This window comes from Phocoena sinus, chromosome 8, assembly GCF_008692025.1.
Source record: "Phocoena sinus isolate mPhoSin1 chromosome 8, mPhoSin1.pri, whole genome shotgun sequence".
NCBI lineage: Eukaryota > Metazoa > Chordata > Mammalia > Artiodactyla > Phocoenidae > Phocoena > Phocoena sinus.
In genome coordinates, this window is record NC_045770.1 from 66,457,909 (window position 1) to 66,480,817 (window position 22,909).

The 22,909-nt window shown below is 48.7% G+C and overlaps 1 protein-coding gene across 17 annotated transcripts in view; it reads left to right on the plus strand.

Moving 5' to 3' along the window:
* Positions 1-22,909, plus strand: part of LOC116758806 (F-actin-monooxygenase MICAL2) — a 222,787-nt gene that overhangs the window by 90,727 nt on the left and 109,151 nt on the right. For all 17 annotated transcript variants that reach the window (XR_004351240.1, XR_004351238.1, XR_004351239.1 and 14 more), the window contains 11 exons: positions 1,184-1,300; positions 2,667-2,768; positions 7,007-7,162; positions 10,726-10,826; positions 15,124-15,381; positions 16,551-16,666; positions 17,513-17,639; positions 18,285-18,375; positions 19,516-19,663; positions 20,719-20,918; positions 21,306-21,412. Coding sequence is in view for 13 of the 17 variants with exons in the window: in XM_032642002.1 (XP_032497893.1) it covers positions 1,184-1,300; positions 2,667-2,768; positions 7,007-7,162; positions 10,726-10,826; positions 15,124-15,381; positions 16,551-16,666; positions 17,513-17,639; positions 18,285-18,375; positions 19,516-19,663; positions 20,719-20,918; positions 21,306-21,412 (1,523 nt within the window). In the remaining 4 variants the exon portion in view is untranslated. The remainder of the gene's footprint in view (positions 1-1,183; positions 1,301-2,666; positions 2,769-7,006; positions 7,163-10,725; positions 10,827-15,123; positions 15,382-16,550; positions 16,667-17,512; positions 17,640-18,284; positions 18,376-19,515; positions 19,664-20,718; positions 20,919-21,305; positions 21,413-22,909) is intronic.

The window sequence follows — 22,909 nt, forward strand, 5'->3', positions numbered from 1 at the left end:
AGAGTGGGTAGGAGGTGGGAAATCATGAGCCCAGCTTTGTGGGGAGGAGTCACCACCCCACCCCTTACCCCGGATGGCTGAGAGCTTAGGTAGAGTCCCCCACAGGGTGAGCCGTTTGCTCTCTGACTTTACGTATTGGCTCTTTGCTGTCTCTCTGTTTACGCCTCTTTCCATCTTCACTTTATCAAACCCACAGCCCAGTTCAGGAAGGAGGCAGGAAAGAGAGAGCCACCATCATTAGAGGATTACCTAACAGCTCGAGCACAGTCTCGGAAACAGATCTGAGTCCACATTCCAGTTTTGTTCCTGTGTGAGCTTGAGCAAGTCACTTAGGCTTGTTGAGCCTTAATTCCTCATCTCTAAAATGAAAATAGAGAATTCCCTGGTGACCAGTGGTTAGGACTCCACGTTTTCACTGCTGAGGGCCCGGTTTCAATCCCTGGTTGGGGAACTAAGATCTGGCAAGCCAAAACAAAAAAATTTCTTTTTATTAGGAAAAAAATAAAATGAGAATAATTACTCCGAAGGGCCACTGTAAGGGTTAAATGAGAGAACACAGAGTGCTTAGCACATAATTAGTACTCAGTAATGATCGTTACTGGTACAGGCATACCTTGGAGAAATTGCAGGTTCAGTTCTAGACCATCGCAATAAAACGAATATCCCAATAAAATGAGTTACATGAATTACATTGCATATAAAAGTGATATTTACACTATACTATAGTCTTTTCAGTATATACGCATAACAGAATTATGTCTAAAAAACAATGTAAATACCTTAACTTTAAAATGCTTTATTGCTAAAAAATGTGAACCATCATCTGAGCCTTCAGTGAGTTGTAATCTTCTTGTAATAGTAACATCAAAGATCACTGATAACAGATCACCATAACAAACATAATAATAGTGAAAAAGTTTGAAATATTGCTAGAATTGCCAAAACGTGACACAGAGATACAAAATGAGCAAATGCTGTTGGAAAAATGACACTGGGAGTACTTGCTTTGACGCAGGGTTGCCTTAAACCTTCAAGTTGTAAAAAATGTAATATCTGGGAAGTGCAATAAAATGAGGCATGCCTCTATATTGCTACGCTCAGAAATCACTGAGCAGTGATAATAGTGTTCTGTATACAGGAGGCACTCGGACATTGCTACTGACAGTTCATCTCTTCCCCTCAGGTATTCGTCAGTTGCAGCTCATCCTGTTCAAGGTGGCCTTGATATTGGGGGTTGAAATCCATGTGAATGTGGAGTTCGTGAAGGTTCTAGAGCCTCCTGAAGATCAAGAAAATCAAAGTACAGTATAATTTTCCTTTTGGTCTAGAAATCAGATATTGCAAAACGGAAATCATATTTGCAACTCCTAGAGGATGTTCCTGTTAAGGTTATTCTTATTGAGAGCCGTTTGGCATAATTTCATCAAAGGATCTTTTACCTTTGTGGACCATTGCTGTCACTTGAGCTTTGCTCTTCAGCTCCCAGGGGATTTATTATTAAGTATTTAACATATAATTTGGTTACCCTGTCACTACGAGGCGGTAGTTTGACAGATGAAGTCTAAGTAGTAAGTAGGAAAAAGACATAGATTCGGTTGTCTGGTAAAGTTCATTCGCATACTCTTCAAGCTGTGTGTATACACACATAGATATGTGGATACACTTATTATACCCACATGATATTTTAAAATCCGGTAAAGAAAGTGAAGTTTCTAGAGCAAATATGAAATAAATGTTCAAAATATTATTTAGTATATAATATTTTTGAGCTTTATTGAAGAATAATTTACAAACCACGAAATTCACCCATTGTAGGTATGTCTTACTTAGTAATTCATCTCTTGTTCCTATTAGTATATATATATAAATTCTGATCTTTTATATACATCGTGGTCAGAGAGCTTGTTCATGATGCCTCTGCATCTTACTTACTATCAAACTCTTCTGCCGCTGGGCCGGGCTTTCAGTTTTTGGTCCAGCTTCATGTCAGGGACCTCATAGTTTCACATGCAGGTTACAACTCTGATTTCTCCCATCCTCTGCCCAGAATATTGAGAATTTAGGGGAGATGTTAGTTGGCTTTTGCGGCAGGACAGCAGCTGTAATTTAACTTTGAGACCTGTGTGCTCTTCACCTTTCCCAGACCCCTAGTGGGTGTTAAATCCTAATTATGGGTAACCAGCAAGATTGCACCTGAAAATGGTTTCATAAAAGACTGTGTATTGCCCAACAAGAACGTTTGAGCATAATAAAGTAGTAATTCACGCTGGTTTCATTATACCCTGCACAAGCTTTTAGTTCTGTTTAGCAATGGGAAGGGACCGAGGAATGGGGGGATACAGAGAGAACATGGTAGAATCTGTTGATATAAATAAGGTGCAAGTGAGACTGGTGTGAGGATCGTTAGGATAGACTCCCACCCTTTATAGAAACCAGTAAAACCAGGCGTGGAGTTAGCACTGCTAGTTTACCTTGTGCTGGATTGAACTGAAGCTAAAGCCAGAAGGACTCCAAATTCAAGTGTGAATCTGGACAGCTTGGGTCTTTCCGCTGGAGCCTCTGTCTGGGGTGCCTGTACCTGTCGCATTATCCATTTCTCATGACCAACACAGAGGGCATGTAATCACTCTGTCCTGCTAACTCATCTCATTTTTCTGTCCTGGCAGAAATTGGCTGGCGGGCAGAATTTCTCCCTGCAGACCACTCTTTGTCAGAGTTTGAGTTTGATGTCATCATTGGAGCCGATGGCCGCAGGAACACGCTGGAAGGTGAAGACTCTTCTTCTTCCGGGGGCTGAGGATGGAGGGATGGGAGTGGGAAAGGGTATATCAGGAAGGGTGTGGAGAAGGGGGGCAAGATGGCAGGTGCCAAAGCTGGATGGGGGTCTTGATAGAAGGCCAGACTGCCCTGCTGTGCCTGAGGCTGAGTGTTTAGAGAACAGCCATTTAATACTTTCTGAACCTCTGTTCTCCCAACTATAAAATATTGATAATAGAACCTCTCAGAAGATTGCTATAAGGGCTGGGAAAATGTAAAAATGTTTTATAAAAGAAAAGCACCATGGAAATTAAAAGAAAAAATCAACATACATTTACTAAGCATCTGCCAGTGTGAAAGCCATGGTGCTAAGCGCTTTCATACTTCTTCCAACTAAGAGAACCATTTTCATACCCTTCATGGTACTGGTTTACTGTGAAGTATAATAACCCAGAAGGAGAACCCCATCTCTTCTCATAACTTTAAAGCGTGCTCACTGCTGGGCAGTAAGATAAGTTTTGCCCGAACTGTCAAAGAACAAAACAGTGCCTCTCTACTTCTAAATTTGGAAGCGTTAACATGTTTTTAGGGAAGAATCTATTCAGGCTGAGAGAGGAAGAAATGCCATTGCGGAGAAATGCCTTCAATCACCTCCACCCCAGCCCCAAGGTTAATTGGTGCACAGGTTATACTAATTTGCACCAGCTGTACTAATTTAAGACCCTGGGTTGAGGACAAAGTGGTCCCACATGGCATCTCTTGCGCTGGGGACAGGTGTGCTTTTTTGTTTTTTTTCCGGTACTCAGGCCGCTCACTGTTGTGGCCTCTCCCGCTGCGGAGCACAGGCTCCGGACGCGCAGGCCCAGTGGCCATGGCTCACGGGCCCAGCCACTCCGCGGCATGTGGGATCTTCCTGGACCGGGGCACAAACCCGTGTCCCCTGCATCGGCAGGCAGACTCTCAACCACTGCGCCACCAGGGAAGCCCAACAGGTCTGCATTTTGAGCTTGTCCTGCTCAAGGGCTGCAGGCTGCAGATGTCTGCTGGCGAGGGCACCTTCTCTGAGGACAGAACACCCTCCCTAAACAAGGGCTGATCTCACAGAACTCAGGATGTGTATGTAGTCTGCCTAGCTGAGGCACTTCCCACCTGCTATACACCCGCTGCTCCTTTCCTCTTTCTTCACTTCCATACCCACTCCCTCGCCCCAAGCAATCAATAACGGATATCAAACAAAAAAATTTTAAGCTGCCAACCTGAATGCTGTACTATTAGAATTTTTGAGCCCATTCTGATGGTTTGAGAAAACTGTAAGCGTGAATATAAAAATCCAGGATCTGGGCTTCCCTGGTGGCGCAGTGGTTGAGAGTCCGCCTGCCGATGCAGGGGACACGGGTTCGTGCCCCGGTCCGGGAAGATCCCACATGCCGCGGAGTGACTGGGCCCGTGAGCCATGGCCGCTGAGCCTGCGCGTCTGGAGCCTGTTCTCCGCAACGGGAGAGGCCACAACTGCGAGAGGCCCAAGTACCGCAAAAAAAAAAAAAAAATCCAGGATCCATGATCAGCTTGAGGGATGGTTTGATATTTTGTGAACATGAAAAGCAGGGCAGGAAGGGGGAGAACCACTTGAGCAACTGAGGACCAGGTAAGCAGACTAGAGCAGGGTTCTCAATGGGCACTATGGGCAATTGGGGGCCAGTTTTTGTGGTGGGGACTGTCCTGTGCGTTGTAGGATGCTTAGCCGCACCCTCAGTTGTGGCGACCAGAACCGTTTCCACACTTGGCCAAATGCCCCGGGGGGCAAAATAACCCCAGTTAGATACTAGAGACTAGTGGCCATTTTGACTGTTTCCACAAAGGTCTAATGAAGAACCAAAATGAGGGAGTAATGTATAGAAACCCAAGGTTATTTTTTAAAATTAATTTATTTAATTTATTTTATTTTTGGCCGTGTTGGTTCTTCATTGCTGCGCGCGGGCTTTCTCTAGCCATGGCGAGCAGGGGCTACTCTCCATTTCGGTGTGCAGGCTTCTCATAGCGGTGGCTTCTTGTTGCGGAGCATGGGCTCTAGGCACGTGGGCTTCAGCAGTTGTGGCACACAGGGTCAGTAATTGTGGCTCACGGGCTCTAGAGCGCAGGCTCAGTAGTTGTGGCGCACGGGTTTAGTTGCTTCGTGGCATGTGGCATCTTCCCGGACCAGAGCTCGAAACCTTGTCCCCTGCACTGGCAGACGGATTCTTAACCACTGCGCAACCAGGGAATCCCAACCCAAGTTTTTTAGTCAAAGGGATTTTTGACAAAGAAGTGTGGGAATCGCCAAGAGGCTTCAGTGTCTGGTAAGCCAATGTGAGGGGAATTCCCACAGGTGCTGAAGACAATGGTTCTGTCTGCTAGCGAGACAAATGCCTTGCATTAAGCAAAGTAAACAGCAGTACCTGGGATGGAGGGGAAGTTCAGGGCTACAGGAAAAGACAGATGCTAAAAAGAAAAGGGATTAGGAGGAGGTGGTCCACTGAAACGGGACCACCTGCTTGTGATCCTCTGGGCAACTGCCTGTGATAGTGTGGTTTATAATAAGGCAATTATATTTTGTCTTTGTCCCCTTTCTGGCACAGCTACCCAAACCCTTGGAATTTCCTGAGCGATAAGGGCAAATAGGAGCATTTTTTTTTTTTTTTTTTCGGTTTGCGGGCCTCTCCCGTTGGGGAGCGCAGGCTCAGCGGCCATGGCTCACGGGCCCAGCCGCTCCGCGGCATGTGGGATCTTCCCGGACCGGGACACAAACCCGTGTCCCCTGCATCGGCAGGCGGACTCTCAACCACTGCGCCACCAGGGAAGCCCGATAGGAGCATTTTTTGTTATGATATTTGGCCTTTTGTCTGTGGTTCCTGAAATCAATTCAGAGCCATAAGGGTGAAATGGGTGTCTTGTTATTCATAACAAGCTCCTTTTCACACCGAGTTTATGTTAATGAAGAGAGTTTTGGAAAGCACCTAAGGAAGGGAGGGGACTGGTTGCCAGGGGAGCCAAACAAGTGATTAGAGGGTTGGAACTTTCAGTCCCACCCTCTGACCTCCTGGGAGGGGAGAGGGGTTGGAGATTGAGTTCAGTCACCAATGGCCAGTGATTTAATCAATCCGACATCTGTAATGAAGCCTCCACAAAAACCCAAAGGAGATGGTGTGGAGAGTTTCCGGGTTGGTGAACACGTTGTTTGGAGAGGGTGTGAAAGCTCCATGCCCTTTCCCCATAACTTGTTCTAAGCATCTCTTCCAGCTGGCTGTTCCCGAGTTGTTTAGGAAGTAAAATGTTCTCTGAGTTCTGAGAGCCACTCTAGAAAATTAATCAAATCCAAGGAGGGAGTCCTTGAACCTACAATCTATAGCTGGTTAGTCAGAAGCACAGGTGACAACATGGGCTTATAATTGGCATCTGAAGTGGGGGGCAGTCTGGTGGGACTGAGCCCTTAACCTGTGGGATCTGATGCCATCTCTGAGTAGATAGTGTCAGAATTGAGTTGAAGTGTAGGACACCCAGCTGCTGTCCTGGAATTGCCTGTCGGCGTGGGAGGAAAAAAAACCCCATATTGTAATTGGGTGCAGAATTCTTATGGCCATTAAAAAGTGATTTCAGTGTATACCGTTGAAAACTGTAAGAGCCTCGATTAATCACTGAACTAAAATAATTGCAAGTTAGAGTTCCATGTATTCATTGTACATTTATTGACTGTGTACTAAGTGCCAGTCACTATGGACTGGAGGTAGAAAGAAAATTTGTTAAAATCTCTGTTGCACAGGAATTCAATCTCATAATTCTACTGTTCAAAGGGAGAAGAAAAGAAACCGTGAGAAATGCTGACAACGTAGTTTCAATTGTATAAGTTTAAAGTGCAGATGGGTCTTTCATGAGACTACCTTGCAGCAACGCCTAACACATCCTCTAAAGGATGAGCCCTGTGATTGCCCATTGGAGAAGCACAGTTTAGCCTTTTGTTTGTGGAAGCCTAACCAGGATAATCGGTCCTATAGATTTTAGAGAAGGAAAAAGTCCCACTGACTTTGAAAGGCCTCCAACGGGTTTTCTCCTCGGGGACAAACCTCAGCATTTCTGCCTGCCGCCTGTTCTCTAGATCCAAAGTTCTGGTTTCACTGGCCTGTCGGCCATCTGAGAATAGCTTTCTCAGTAATCTTTTCCAGTTTTCACACCAAATCCAGAAGAAAGACCCACTTTTCCCCTTTTCTTCCCACAGGGTTCAGAAGAAAAGAATTCCGTGGGAAGCTGGCTATTGCGATCACCGCCAACTTCATAAACAGAAACAGCACAGCTGAGGCCAAGGTGGAAGAGATTAGCGGTGTGGCTTTCATCTTCAATCAGAAATTTTTTCAGGATCTTAAAGAAGAAACAGGTGGGACCCTCACCTTTCTCCAAACCAGGCCATCGTCCATGCTTCTCTGTAGCGTACAGGGGTTGGGGGAGGAGGGCACTCAGCTTTCCCAGCTCTTGGGAACAGGAGACTCACGCTGATAAAGTGGAAGCAGGGATTTCTCTTTAGGATTAATAATGGGCAGGATTCCTTCGGGGACAAGAAGGATTCTTGAGGGAAAGTTCTAGATGTTGTACATGAAAATAGATAAACATTTTTTTTTTTTGGATAAACATTTATTTACTCAGGACACATTTACTGAGTGCCCATTGAATGCCCGCACTCAATGTCATGGGATACACAGTTGAGGTTGACACGGTACCCTCCCAATAGTGGCTCCTTGTCTAGGGAGGGACAGCCACGGAAACCATCCTAATGCAGGCTGGTGAATCTAGGCCCGACGCCAATGTGGAGATCCCGGAGCACTCTGAGGGGGAGCCAGTAACCTGTGGGTGGTCCCTGAAGAAGCATAGATGCTTTTATCAGTGCACCTGCTGCCCTTTCCCTCAGGAACAGTCACAGATGCTGGGGTGGGGGTGGGGCACGACACTCACCCAGGGGCATCAGTTGTCCCCAAACCATGGGACTTGAAGAAAGAAGGGATTCATTCATTTACTCAACGGATATTTATTGAACACCTACTATGTGCCAAATGCTGTTCAAGGGCGTGAGATAGAGCAGTGGGCAAAGCAAGCAAACCCCCTCTCTCGGAGCTTATATTCTATGGGTTGCAGAGGGACCATCAATAATCAAATAACATGTCAGGTGGTCTATAAGGATAGTGGAGAAAAAATAAAGCAGGGTGAGGGCGAAGAGGGATGAAATTCCTGCTCCCAATTAAGTAAATTTAAGATTTTTTCCCTTTCTTTTTAACCTGATTTGGAAATACATATATTTCTCATTGAAAAGGCAGTGTAACAATGTTAAATAGAAGTTTTGTACTAAAAATAAATCATTAATGCCCAGCACCACCTAGCACAGGAACAGTCCTCATTTTCGTGTAGGCCTTGACGGTAATTTTCCACCTGCATCCTTACTTTTTACATGGCTAGAGCTTTTACCATAGTGTCAGTCCTGTTATTCTCCATTTCTCATTCAGCATCACATTTTAAATACTGTCCATTGTGCCCAGTCCTACTGATGGTCAGGTTTGTCGGAATAGCTCTTGAAGTGGATATATTGTCACCCACTGCTGAAGCATTTAAACCAGGGGTTGGCAGACTTACCATGTGTTTTTGTATTGCCTTCAAGCTAAGAATGGTTTTTAATATATTTTGAATGGCTGCAGAAAAATCAAAAGAAGAAATTTTGGGGACAAATTGAAAATTTATGAAATTCAAATTTTATAGTCCATAAATAGAGGTTTATTAGAATGCAGCCAGGCCGGTTTGTTTACCTTGGTGCCATGAGGGCTTTCAACACAGACTGGATGGCCCACAAAGCCCAAAATATTTACTCTCTGGCCCTTTACGAAAAAGTTTGCAGACTTCTGATTTAAACCTTTCAGTTCTTTACTGTTACCAATAAAACTACTTCTTTTGGATTATTTCCGTAAGATAGCTTTCTAGGAATGGGATTAGTTATTGAGCCAGACTCTGCTTCTTCCTGGCCACAGCAATGCGTGTCCACTGCATGACCCTCTGAGTGTCACTATGGTGGCATTATTTTATATTAAAAAAAAAAGTATTTCCTTCCAGCATATTATGTCCTTTAGAATGATTTAAGAATTCTCCAGCCCTCTCTTCACCTCAAAAACCAAGAAAATAAATGCTTAAATAAACCACTAAATATAAATTATGACAGGACATCAAGTTTGTTTTTCCAAATGTTTCAATGAGCTTCCTTTGCACTTTGCAAAGGTCATCACCTTTGGCCATTGTTCCACAACAGTGCCCTTCACAGAATGAGAGGGATGTATTTCCTCGGATCCTCTGGGGGGCCCTGTGCATTGATGGCTGTTTCCTATTTAACGGTCATAAAGGGGTTTCCATGGTTACCCAGCAGCCTCTGTGATAACTGCTGATAAGTTGCCTTGCGTCTGTTCCTTTCTCTCCCTTCAAAGAAACCAAACCAGTGGTTATCAAACTTGAGTGTGAATCAGAATCACCTGTATGGCCTTTTCGAGCACAGATTGCTGGCCAGACCCCCAGTGTTTCCCATTCTGTAGGCCTGGGGTCGGGCTCCAGTTATTTGCATTTCTAATCAGTGCTCAGGTGATGCTGCTGCCGCTGCTGGCTAGGGATCCTACTTTGAGAAACACTGAGCTACGCTGTCATTTTACGGCATTTGTTTTAAAGGCAGAAACCTAGTCTATAAAGTCTTTTGCAATTGGTGGAAAGCACAGAAAGATACAACCCAGTCCTCTGATTGAGTTTTTCTACCAGGGCACCTGGGTTTTCACACATAACAGGGGGATGGTAGAAATGTCCCTTAGCAGTCTTTGGAGAATTCACACAGCTCTTTGCATCTCTGGTCACATGGAGGAAACGGTGGATGGGACTTGGAATCAGACGGGCTGGGGTTCAAATCCTGGTTCTGTTGCCACTTAGCTGCCATGCCACAGACAGCACTGTGCCTTCCTGCAGCACGTACTCAGCTGTGACTTGGAAATACTGGTCTACAGCCCCAAAGGGCTTTATGAGTTTTAAAAGAAGCTGGCTAGGGAACTTCCCTGGTGGCGAGGTGGTTAAGAATCCGCCTGCCAATGCAGTGGACACGGGTTCAGGCCCTGGTCCAGGAAGATCCCACAGGCCGCGGAGCAACTAAATCCGTGTGCTACAGCTACTGAGCCTGTGCCCTAGAGCCCATGAACCACAACTGCTGAAGCCCACCTGGCCTAGAGCCCTGCTGCGCAACAAGAGAAGCCACCGCAATGAGAAGCCTGTGCACCAGACCCAGTGCAGCCAAAAATAATTAAATAGATAAATAAATTTATTTTTTAAAAAAAGAAAAGAAAAACAGTGGCTTAATCATATTGCAATGTATAGCGCAGTGGTTAAGAATCCGCCTGCCAATGCAGGTGACACGAGTTCGAGCCCTGGCCCGGGAAGATCCCACATGCCGCGGAGCAACGAAGCCCATGCGCCACAACTACTGAGCCCGCATGCCTAGAGCCCGTGCCCCGCAACAAGAGAAGCCACCACAATGAGAAGCCTGCGCACAGCAACAAAGAGCAGCCTCCGCTCGCCGCAACTAGAGAAAGCCTGCTCATGGCAACGAAGACCCAACACAGCCAAAAATTAAAAAAAATTAGTATAAAAAATTTTTTTAAATAAATGTGTCAAATCAACATGTTGTACACAAACTTACACAATGTTATATCTCAATTTAAAAAGAAAAGAAATAGTATCTTTGTGGGACTGTGGTGACTAGGGTAAATTCTGGCACTTGATCTTATCTTTGCTCGCCCTGTATGTCTTAAAAACTTGTCGAACACCAATATTCTGCAGGTAAATAGTGAGACCCGTAATGAGGCAAAGCAGGGCTCCTGACACACAGTAGGCGCTGAGGAGATAATACTGAGTCCACGAACCTTCTCTTTTCAGGGATTGATCTTGAGAACATTGTTTACTACAAGGACTGCACCCACTATTTTGTCATGACTGCCAAGAAGCAGAGCTTGCTTGACAAAGGTGTCATCATTAATGTACGTATCGCTTGGCTATGATGTCCTGTCTTTCCCTTTGTGACCTGGGCTGGCAGCATCAGCGAGTGCAGGAGCATATGTCATCCTGCCACAAACTGAGTAATGGGGGGAAGAGGGAAGGGACCACCATCCACCACGCCCTTCTCCTTGGTGGTGCATGAGTGTGTTGGATGGAGGAGCCCACACGAACAATAGAGGCAGAGGTGTTTCTGCAGAGAGCTGGGCTGGTGCGGGAGGGGGAAATGCTGAAATTCTTACCCAGGTGTTAGTGTGGGTTCTTAACCACTGAGAGATCAGCTGAGTCTTTTCCTTTCAAGTGTCTCATCCCTGCCTTCTTTTCTGGGAGGTCACACACATACTTTGGAGGCAGATGGGGGCTCCTTGTCCTAGTGGGATCCAGGCAGTTTCACTTGTGAATTTCACGCTGCGGCCCCCTTGTCATGGTATGGGGGAAAGCCCTGTTGCAGTCAAGAAGACTCAAGTTGAATCTTCGCTCTGCCACGTATTAACTCAGGACTGTGACTAAGCTGTTTGCCTTCTCTGAACCTCAGTCTTCTTGTCTGCAGAATAGGAATAATAGTTTCTATCTAAAAGGATTGTTCAGAGGAATAAATTTTAAAACGTATACAGAGCACTTGGCATGTAGCAAGTTGGTAGCTTCCCTCCATAACTTCTCTGCCTGGTTTGGACACTTGCTTTTTTGTCCTGCTGGCTTCCTGGCCTCTGCTTCCTGCCTTTGCACCTTCATGCTTATACAGAGAGCAGGGCTGCAAGGAAGGAGCACATGGAGTGGCCAGCACCAGGCTGGCACCTTCTTTGGTCAGGTTTCAACCCCTCCAGAGACCCTGTTCCTGCAGCTGCCGCTGCTGCTGTACCCTTAAGATAAGGATCATGCAGTCCAAGGTCAGCCTGCTCTTGGGGTGTTGGCCTGTAGGCCAGGCAGCACGGTGACCATTCATCGCTGCTTGTCAGAGAAGAATGTGCCTATCCTCACGCCAGCTTGTGCTGGCAGCCAGCTGGGCAGCTTTAGTAACCCAGCCCTCCCCTGGGCCTCCTCCACATCAGCTCAGGGCTTTGCTGAGAGCCCGAGCTGCTGGACAGAAGGCTGGGAGTTGGCGGGGGTGTGAGGGTGGGGTTGAATGAAGCCTACTTAGCACAGTCAGCAGATGTGCGAGCAGTGCCTTTCAACACCTGGTGCCCCACTGCTGATCCGGTCTGGGGGAGGTGAGGCCATGTCCCCATTTTCCCTCTGTTCCACAGGTGTCCCTCCCAAAGTTACCTCCCCTATTGAGATGCCTGTGTCAGATAGTGAAGGACTATTTGGGGTCCAGGGTGCAGGCACAGAGGGTGCAGGGGAGGGTCTAGGGAGACTCTTGTTTATCCCACCCCTGGAAAGTCAGGCCAAGTTTGACTTGGGGTTCCTATTTCACTGGCTAAGTACTCTGGCCTGCTGAGATGCTAAGGTTCTCCCAGGTCATCCCAGGGTATTTGTCCTGGCCACAACATGTTACTCATGGTGACTTGATTTTTTGGCAGTTGTCAAAGCCCCTCCATGCTCCCCTCTCAGGCTCTGTGTCATGGCACAGGTGGGTGGGAGCTCCTCGCTGTGGTCCGATAATTATCGCAGGAGCTGGGAGCAGATCACAGGCCCACAGTTGTCCTCATCAAGGCCTTCCTTCTCCCTCAGAGAATCTGGGAGTATCAGCTGAGCTGGTGCAGAGGGCCCTCTAGGTATAAGACATGAACTCTAGAAATAGGAGGCCATGGCTGGACATGGGAGAACTGGACACCATTTGGTTCAGGAGCCATGGCTTGAGTCTCCAGGTGTCCAGCCAAGCTCTATAGCATTTGCATAAGCTGGGAGCTGACCCGTCAACCCCGAGCTACTTAAAATACCATTCTTCTCTCGCTCCCAGAGGAATGGCAAGTCCCCTGTTTTCCTGTCCCTGTATGGGTCAGCGTCTTCCTCGAGATGCACAAGGTGCTGAGTGAATGTTTGTTGAATGACTGACTGACCTGCTTCCCCATCTATTCCTGCTGATCTCTGGGCCTCTTTCTATGACTACTTAAGGGAGAGTAAAGTTTCTCCTCAGGAAACCCTGCCTCTGGGCTCCCAGCTGTGTCCATCCTTCCTGGCCCCTACCTCTGCTGGTCCATGCACACACAGGCTTGGTCTTACCTCAGTAGGAGGGAGCTTGGTTGCCAGGTGCGTGAGGTGGATGTATACACATCACAGCTGGTCTCTCAATGCCGAGTCCACCCTCATTTGAAGCAGTGAACAGCCATTGTCTGACCTTCTCTTCTGGTCTACCGCTTCTTTCCAGCTTTTCACTTGGGGTGACTAGTCTTCCTGTTGGATTCCCCACCCTTCTCTCATGTTTACTGCTTCCCTCTCTCCTTCCCCACCTCTGTCCAGAACTGGGCCTGTGCAAAATGAGGTCCAAATTCGCCCCCTGCCTTTATCTTCATTTAGCACTCCTTCCTCAGCTCTGCCCACTTTATTACAGCCCCGTTCCCACTTTTTCTCTCTCATCCTTGCTTTCACCTGTTCCCTACAAGTCTGTTCTGCCATCCGCCCGCTCACCTGGGACCTCCTGCCCTGCAAGGCCCTATGGCTCCTCCCAGCAGCCCTGGGCCAGGTGCCTGTCATCCCGGCACAGCTGGGCGGTCTGCCCCTTGGCCAGGTCCCCACAGTCCTGTGTGTGGTTTCAGCACCAGGTGCCGCCTTCATCATACAGTGTCCACATTCATCCATCACCCGATCCTCCACAGGGGTTGTTGTGGCATGTTTTGAAGAGGGGGTATTTTTGAGATCTCTCCATTCACTCTTCCACACCTTCAAGAAGGAGAGTGATTATATGATGTAAGAATAGGTAAGAGAAAGGAAAGCGAATAATAGGAGCTCCAGCCTGGACACCACGACCTGACAAAGGGCTCTTGGGCCAACGCTGGGTTCCATTTAGTTGACGTGGCTTGGATGTGGAAGTATTAGAATTTCTGGGAAATCGTGGCTGTTGGGAAAATTGCCACAGTAGGTCACTGTTTGTAGTTGAGGAGGTGCCTTCTTAGACCTTTCTAAATGCCCTTGCTGCTGCACTCGGTGGGTCTGGGATCACTTCACCATATGGTGTGGTTTGTGCCATCCTGATTTATTAGGGACAGGAATTCCCAGTCATTGAGAACTTCCCAATTCCTAGGCTTTGGGCTAGGGAGTCATGTCCACGGTCTCATTCAGTCCTCACATGGTCCTATATAGGGAGTAGATTTTGTTCGTCTCATTTTACAAATTCACATTTTACAAGTGAGAATATGGAGACTCAGAAAAGTTCAATAAGTTGCCCAAATTTATGCAGTCAGTGAACAGAGATGGAATTTGACCTGTTGATCTCACTGACCCAAGGCCTGTGTTGGTCTTATACACTAGTCCCTGCCCCCTGCCCCAAGGGATTTGCATTTTCTGTGTCACCTTTTGGGAAAGATAGTCTTTTAGTTTCTATAGCCACACAATGAGCAGATTGGACTCTGGGAGACATCCTATAGTTCATTGCCAGTGTCCCTCCAGGGTGGATATACTAGTCCTCTAAGCTCAGGGTTCTCTACCTCCCAGCAGGGCAGTGTAACAATTAACACTGTAAGAGCAAAGCAGAGCCCCGAGGAGCCCTCAGCCTGTTGAGAAAAGGGGTAACTGATCGTGGAGAGAAAGTTTGAGAGTTATGCCAATTACCCATTTCTTTTTCAGACTTGTCTGACCGCTAGCCGCAGCATTTCTGGACCACATTAGCTTAGCTTCATCCATTATAAAATCAATCTTACTCATTTGCTCTTTTGTCTTTTAGTTTCACTGAAAGTTATCACAAGGACCAGCCATATGAAACATGCTTCTATATTTGCTGCAGGATCATTACTGAGTAGACTGTTCATGACAACACCATGTTCTCTGTCAAAATTCCTATGTCAGACAGTTATTTTAGAATTTAGTGCCAGGAAAAAATTTCCTCCCCTAGGAATTTCTTTGCTTCCTTCTTTCTGATAAGGAAAGCCCTGTAATATATCACATTTCCCTCTTGCCTTGGATGCCAGGAAGCTCAAAGCCAAATTTGATGCTTAATCATAACTCTGTTAATGTTCACAGATGGCTGAGTTGGTTCCTCTTTATTCCCTTGACCCCCATTTTCTATTTCTGTTTTGATTCGCCTCTCTGCAAATCTATTCCATGTCCTTTTACAAAGAAGTAGGTATGACTCCTTGCCCTTTTGAGGGGCAGGTTGTTACACTGTGCTCTTGTTCCTTCTCCCAGGACTATATTGACACAGAGATGCTGCTGTGTGCAGAGAACGTGAACCAGGACAACCTGCTTTCCTACGCACGCGAAGCTGCAGACTTCGCCACCAATTACCAGCTGCCGTCTTTAGACTTTGCCATGAACCATTATGGACAACCCGACGTGGCCATGTTCGATTTCACCTCCATGTATGCCTCCGAGAATGCAGCCCTGGTGCGCGAGCGACAGTCACACCAGCTGCTCGTGGCCCTGGTGGGCGACAGCTTGCTTGAGGTACCGCCTGCTTTTGGAGCCCCCTCATTCCTGCTGGAAGACAGATCCCCACATTGCTGTTCTAACTGGCAGCATCTGCTGTCCTGCAGCCCAACGGAAGGACAGGCTCTCAGCCAACTGGCAGGACTCTGCCGAGCCCGTCCTTGCCTCAGAGGCTGACCTTTGACGAAATTTAGAGGGGTCAATTCTGCCTGTCTACAGGCAGGAACACTTTCTCTTGCCCCTCTGGGTTTTTCTGGGCCGACTTCTCGGTTGAAGTACAAAATTAAGCGGCCCGGGTCAGGCCATCCTTCCCAGAGCATGCAGATCCGCAGCTGATTGGAGACTTCTTCCTCCTCTGGGTGGATTTCTGTAGCCTGTCAGCATCGAGTTCGAATAGGAGCGAGAAAGGAGTGTGGGCCCCAAAGTCCATGGCCTCCCTGCTCAAAATTCTTCCCAGAAAATGTGCAGATGCTAGGAGTCTTACATTAAATGAATGATTTCAGAAAGGGTAAATTTTTATCTTGATGTAAGCACTGACCAAAAAATGTTGATGTATTTATCCGAAGTTAGCATCAAGTTTCAAACCACGCTTTGGGTGCACGTGGAACAGGTTAGTTAGAACTTAGCTTGGTGAATCAATGCTTGCTCACCACTGTGTGCGGACTCTAACCTAAGCTCCTTGCTTAAGCACTCAGCACCTCCCCTGCTTCTGTCCCAATCCTCCCTCCCAGCTTTCTCTCTCCCGGTACTTCCTGCCCGTGCTCTCTGCTGCACCCAAACCAGACGGGCTCTTTTTCCATCCGGCTCCATCATTTTTCCGCCACCAAGTCTTCGCCCACACTGTTCTGAGCGGATCAAGATCAGAATCCTTTTCATACTTTAAAATCAGCACGAATGCAACTCTTCCCTGAAGCGTTCCTTGATTTCTGTCTCTCTCCCTCAGGGTGGTGTTGCCTCTGCCTTTTTGAGCCCCCAAAGCAATTTTGCTGTTCCGTGTCATAGCACCCTTGCATGTGACTTTGTGCTACAGCTATTGGTGTTTGTGGTGAGTCCCAGTGGACTGCCTGTCACCTCTCTGTCCCCCCAGTGCCTCGCACAGGCCTGGCAAACACCAAGTGCTGGATAGAATGGGATGGCATTCTGGGGATCACTGGAATCAACTAGAACTTTGCATGTGTCCTTTGCAGCCGTTCTGGCCGATGGGCACCGGCTGTGCCCGCGGCTTCCTGGCAGCCTTTGACACGGCGTGGATGGTGAAGAGCTGGGACCAGGGCACTCCTCCCCTGGAGCTGCTGGCTGAAAGGTGAGTATTAACAGCAGGCCCCTCAGCTGGAGGCAGGGCCGGGTCAAAACTCAGGCAGGAGAGGGAGTGAGGCTGGATGAACCTGGAGCCTCTGCCCCCTCTCATCTGCCTTCCCACATGTGGCCTGATTACATCATTGGGGTCCCCAAGGAAGCGTTCCCTGTCATGATCTCCCTCCCCCAGTGACTTTCCGTGGGGGCCAGGCCCTTAAGCCCTGGATGCCAAAGAGAAATCTTCAGGGCGGCCCTGAAGTTGGGGTTCTTGGCACTGCTGGGACACTGAGGAACCAGAAGAGGTTTAGGGGAAGCTTCCATTGCAGCACTGAGTCCCACTCTGTTGGGGGCTGGGTGCTCTCACCTCCCAGGCCTCTTCTGCTGCTGAGATCCCGGGCTTCCTCCCAGACTCCTGCTGCTGGCCACGTGGCTGTGACAGCTGGTGGACCAGGATAAGTCAGGGCTGGCGGGTGTGGACGGTCCCCTGCTGGTCTTGGGTGTGGAGACCTGTGGTCATGGGGGACCAGCCACAGGAGGCAGGGTGGCTGAGTGGCAGTTATAGCAAAACGGCAGGTCTCTGGCCTGCCAGCTCTGAGTCCCTGCCCTCTGCCCTGGGGAGGAGGCCAGCCTCACCATCTCCCAGGGTCCCTCCTGCTTCCCCTTGACCGTGTTGACCCTCCCCTGCTTTGCAGATCTCGAGAACCAGGAGGGCCAGGCATTGCTGGGAAGGGTTATGCAAACACAGATCTAAGAAGCTCTTGGGAGCAGGGGAAGGCGGGTGGAGGGGAGGAGTGGAGAGAAGGCCGGAGGCTGCAAGAGCAGTCCTTGACCTCTCTGCTCTGCCTTCCTCCAGAGAAAGTCTTTACCGACTGTTACCTCAAACGACCCCAGAGAACATCAACAAGAACTTTGAGCAGTACACATTGGACCCGGGGACGCGGTACCCAAACCTCAACTCAAACTGCGTCAGACCCCATCAGGTAAGGCCTTGCCTGGAGTCCTGTGTGGGTCACCAGCCACTGAGCGGTGAGAAGTGGGGGGTCACCTAAAATCTTGGCACATCCTTGGGACCCATTGCCTCTTGGCCCAAAGGTTGAGGCCAATTCCTCTCTCTGGGAAAGCCACAGAGTAAAGTAGAGTCAGCATCTCTCTAGCCAACAGGAGAGAACTAGAACACATGTAAGTGTGTGTCCACATATGTACCTGTATTTACGTATGTTTATTTGTCACTGAGCATATGCATTGCTGAGCATACCTCTCTCAAATAATCTGCTTGATCAAATATCAAGTTCTTTCCATCCGAGGTCCTAGAGTCTATTTTTTCTCCCATCGACTTAAGAGTCACACAAGCTCTGACCTCTTCAGTCAATAGCACAAAGAATGGTGTGAATTTTAAAAATCAGCCAATTACATATATTCACACTTGAGTTCCCCCACGTTTGGGTGGATGACAGATCCACTTCTGTCTCAAGTTGCTGGTTCCCTTGCTGAAGGTCATGTCCTTCGGCGAGAGAGGAAAAGGGCAGCCAGTGTTGATGAGAGGGTGGGGTGGGTTCAGCGGCCCTGCAACGACTAGGGTTTGGGGGAAAACTAGCAGACAGCTGTGTGTCCTCTCTCGCTCCTAGGTGAAGCATTTGTACATCACTAAAGAGTTGCACCAGTGCCCTCTTGAGAGGCTGGGCTCAGTGAGGAGATCTGTCGGCCTCTCCAGGCGGGGTAAGTGGCCCTCCTGGGACCCCAGCTTTGCAGGGAGGAGACCTGCTGGGTGGCCACTGGGGCACAGGCCCTGCAGCCAGCCTGGCTCTGATCCAGTGGCCTGCATGACCTTGGCCAGGTGCCTCTGCTCTCTGCACTTCAGTTTCCTCATCCGTAAAACCGGGACAAAGACAGTACCAACCACAGGATCACTGAGTGGGTTAGAGACGAGCGCTTGACACATTAAAGTGAACCGGACTGACTTCCCTGGGACTTGCTTTTCTTATCCTGTTGTTTCCAGTATGAGAAGTCTTGTCTCCCCAGCTAGATAACAAGCTCCATGTGCTTCACTCTTTTCTTGGGCTTCCAGGGCCTGGCACAGTGCTGTGCACAGGCTGGTGCTCAGTGTGGAGGGAAGGGGTGATGAAATGACCAGCTTCCCAGCGTCCACCCGGCTGTGCTCAGGTCACCATCCTGCTTAAAGACACACCTGGCTTCCACTGCCTGCCCAGACCTTGCATCCTGCCCGCCATCGGGCAAACTCAGCCTCACCAGCCACCCCTCCCTGCCTTCCACACCCACACGCCCTGCTGCTGCCGGCCTTTAATAAACCATGTCACATAACATAGCAGGTTTCTCTAGATTCTTTGCCACGGCACAGTCCTTTCTGTTTTCCTGGAGATCTCCTTCTGTCCTAGACACTCTTCTAGAAGCAGTCAAATGCACTTCCTCCATGACCCTTTCTTTGGCGAGTTCCCCTGCCCTGGTAGACTCTGGCAAGCCCACTCATGTGCTCCCCTGGCATTGGGTTTCTCTGTTATTGTCACCCACTTCTGTGTCTGTCTTCCCCACAAGATGAGCACTCTGTTGGCAGAGTCCACGTCACCCTCACCTCTGTGTTCCTAGCCTCTAACCAGGACCTGGCCAGAGGGTGTCTCAGGAACTCTTTCCTGCAGGAGAGCATGCTTCCTGTCCCAACATCCTGCCCTCCTGCATGCTCTCGACAGGACCCCCTCAGGAGGCTGCAGCTGTGCCCACAGCCCCTGTCTCAGTGCTGTTCCTCCTGGTCCCCACCCGTGGTGGCCGACAGAGCAGGTCCCCAGGGGAGCTGCTGAGATTTCTGTAGAGCGCTTCACCACTGTCCATCTCCTCTTGCTGCAGAGTCAGACATCCGGCCCAGCAAGCTCTTAACCTGGTGCCAGCAGCAGACCAAGGGCTACCAGCATGTCAACGTCACAGACCTGACCACGTCCTGGCGGAGTGGCCTGGCCCTGTGTGCCATTATCCACCGCTTCCGGCCTGAGCTGATGTGAGTTTGGGGCTCAGCTGGACCTGGCAAGCCCCTCATGGCCCAAGGGGACCCTGGAGACAAGGGAGACCAGGGCTGTTCTAGATACGAATCTTCAGCACGTAGATCAGTATTTCTCTTTGCATACTTTGAATTTGTATTTTTTCTTTGGCTTGTTCTTTTCCCTTTGCACTGATTATTCTGCCAGCAACTTGTTGGATCTGCATTCCTTCTGTGTAAGGAGCAGAATGACTCAGGCTCGGTGACTGATTGCACTCATACACCAAACCCCTTTCATTTGGGAAATTTGAGTGTTCACACCTTGGAGCCCTACCCTCAAGAGAGGACTTATGGGCAAGATGTAATTCTGGGGACCAGCTTGAGGGTTTTACAGCCAAAAGAATTAGATTTGTGACCCAGATCTGTTAGCTGTATACTGTTGGGCAAGCCCCTCATCTTCTCTGAGTTTGCCGTCTTCATCTATAAATCAGGAATAATGGCAGGGTCATTAGGAAGATTGGATTCTGTTTGTGGAAATGCTTTGTGATGTTGAAAGCACAATACATCTATTATGTTGTGTTTAAATCAACTGCAGTGTAACCTCACACCCAGGAGCAAATCCATCCAGAAGGCTGGATGGAAACCTAGTAAAGTTTATCAATTGGTAACTTTAGGAAATGAGGTTGCCTTGAGAAGGGGATGAGGCTCTCACCTCTTACTTTATATAACTTGATTCTTTTATTTACAAGAAGCCCGTATCACTTTTGTAATTAAAAGGAAAAGAACGAATGGGAACTATTGAAAAGTAAAGTAGTTCATAAATTTTCCAATTATTTTCTGATTTTTTTCATCCCAGGTAGCAGATGACATTTTCATAGCCCAGATCTGATTGGTTCCACCCTGAGTGAGGACAGGGTTAGCGTCTTCTGGCTGAGCCCCCCTGAGGGGTGGGGGGTAGCGGTGGAGGGATTGGAGCAAGGGCATTGTCACTTGCAGTGCTCCTTATGGCTAAGTGTGCTCAGCTCTTCAACCCTCTGCATCCTCTCCGAAAACTTCACCTTGTTCTGATTCTCCAGCAACTTTGACTCTTTGAATGAAGATGACACTGTGGAGAACAACCAGCTGGCATTTGACGTGGCTGAGCGTGAGTTTGGCATCCCCCCAGTGACCACGGGCAAAGAGATGGCCTCAGCCCCGCAGCCCGACAAGCTCAGCATGGTCATGTACCTCTCCAAGTTCTATGAGCTCTTCCGGGGCACCCCGCTGAGGCCCGTGGGTAAGGACCTGCTTTCAGGATGAGGCTTTGCCAGCCCCTGAGCCGTCTCTGCCCTGTGCCCACATCTGGCTGCTCTTCACACTGATGTCCTCTGTTCTGGGGCTGACCCCTGCCCTCCCTTTGCCTTTGAGGGTGGACCTCACGGACCCAGAACCATGTATGTAAGTGGGTCCTGTGTGGCAGGTGCCACATGGGGCTGGCCTGCATCTGCCCTTGTCACCGGGAGATCACTGACAGAGTGGCACCAGCCCTCTGTGCAGGCCACTGACAGCTTCAGTTGGGGGTGAGGGAATTATTTTGGAGGGGCCTTGTCTCAGTGACACCCCGTGAGCTCTGGGGGAGCAGTGGAAGGATCTGGATCTCAGTCTTACTTTTATTTCCTAACAGATGCTTGGCGCAAAAACTACGGAGAGAACGCTGACCTTGGCATGGCCAAATCATCCATTTCTCATAACTATCTCAACCTCACGTTTCCAAGGAAGAGAACTCCACGAGTAAGTTTCGGCCTGGGTTTGTTTAATTTCTTCTTACACGTGGATGGGTGAGGGGAAGGGAGAGGCCACGTGCTGGGTCTGTTTATGCTGATAAATTACCCAGATCGAGTGCTCAGGAAGATATGAGTAGAACTCAGTCAAGTTCCCCTGCACCATGTAGCCAGCTTCAGTGCCTTCAACGTGGTTATAGAAAGGGCAGGGTAGAGAGCAAAGAGGACATGCTGGTGAGTATTTTTAAAAGTCAGTCAGATTAACTCTGCCTCCTAAGCAGGGAGATGGACACGATATCTCACTTTGTTAAGCAATTTAGATCAAGAACACGACGGCCATTTAGTAGCAGAAGTGGATGATGAGGCTACATTTACATATTCTGTTCCATTCATTTTTTTTATTCATTCATTCAACAATGTTTACTGGGCCCTGTTCATGCCAACTTTAAGGCTGAGTGTTTTGTTTGTTTTTGATGAGGGGAGCAAGTATACAGAGGTGAGTAATATATGGACCTTGCCTTTGAGGAGCTCAGAACCTAATAAAGAGATTCCCAAATTTTCCCAACTTATGGCACCTTTAGTGTCTTAGTAATTTTTTTCACACTGCCCCCAGATCAAAAGAAATGCCTGAAATTTTCGTTTGTTAAGTAGTTATATCCAAATAACTTGGTAGGGGAATTTTGCAAGGTGTGTGACAGACATCACCATGCTTCCCTAGAAAATCTAAGCTATCCTGCGGCTCCTCTCTGAGTTCACTCTGGTGCCACAGGGTGCCTTGGTACGCAGTTTGGAAACCACAGGCCTAACGAGAAATTACAGGGTAATATGAATGACGACATCTCCATGGAAGGTATAATACAAGTTGCCTTGCTTGATGTGCTCACTTTACAGATAAAAAGTGGAGGCCCAGAGATGTTAGGCTGCAGGGGCTCGCACAGAGCTTGCCTTCCCTCCACTGACTCGGCAGAGGGCTGCAGGCCTCTGCGTGCGTCTCAGTGTCTCTGGGTTGCCACAGGCTCTTAACCACTGGCCAGTCATGCCTTGTCCTGCCAACCCCTCCGCCCAGGGTGGGGCTGGGGCCCCATGGCCTCCTTTCTTTCCCTGGGCTATGTGATCAGTGGTCACTTTTTCCCCTGAGGGCTGTGCTCCCTGGAAGGCAGCAGCGGTTGTGCTGACTCTAGGAACTGGGTACTTAGTGCTCTACACGCCCTGTCTCTAGGAAGGGACAGGCTCGGGGGCTGGGGAGGGCAGGTGTGCGGGTCAGCTCGGGTGTAAGCAGAGCAGCTGAAAGGCTGAGCTGCACGCCACTGCCCTGTGCCCCTCTGCTCCCCGAGCTGCCCCACTCAGAGCCTCTGTGGGAGATGCCGTGACCCACCGTAGGTCACACTGAGCGAAAGCTGTCTTCCGGAGCCCAGTCGTCGGCTTGCCCCACCTCAGCCCAGCTGCTTTTCCTCTGATGACCGAGGACCCCTGCTTTGGGCTACTCCATCCCAGGCAAGCCAGTGCA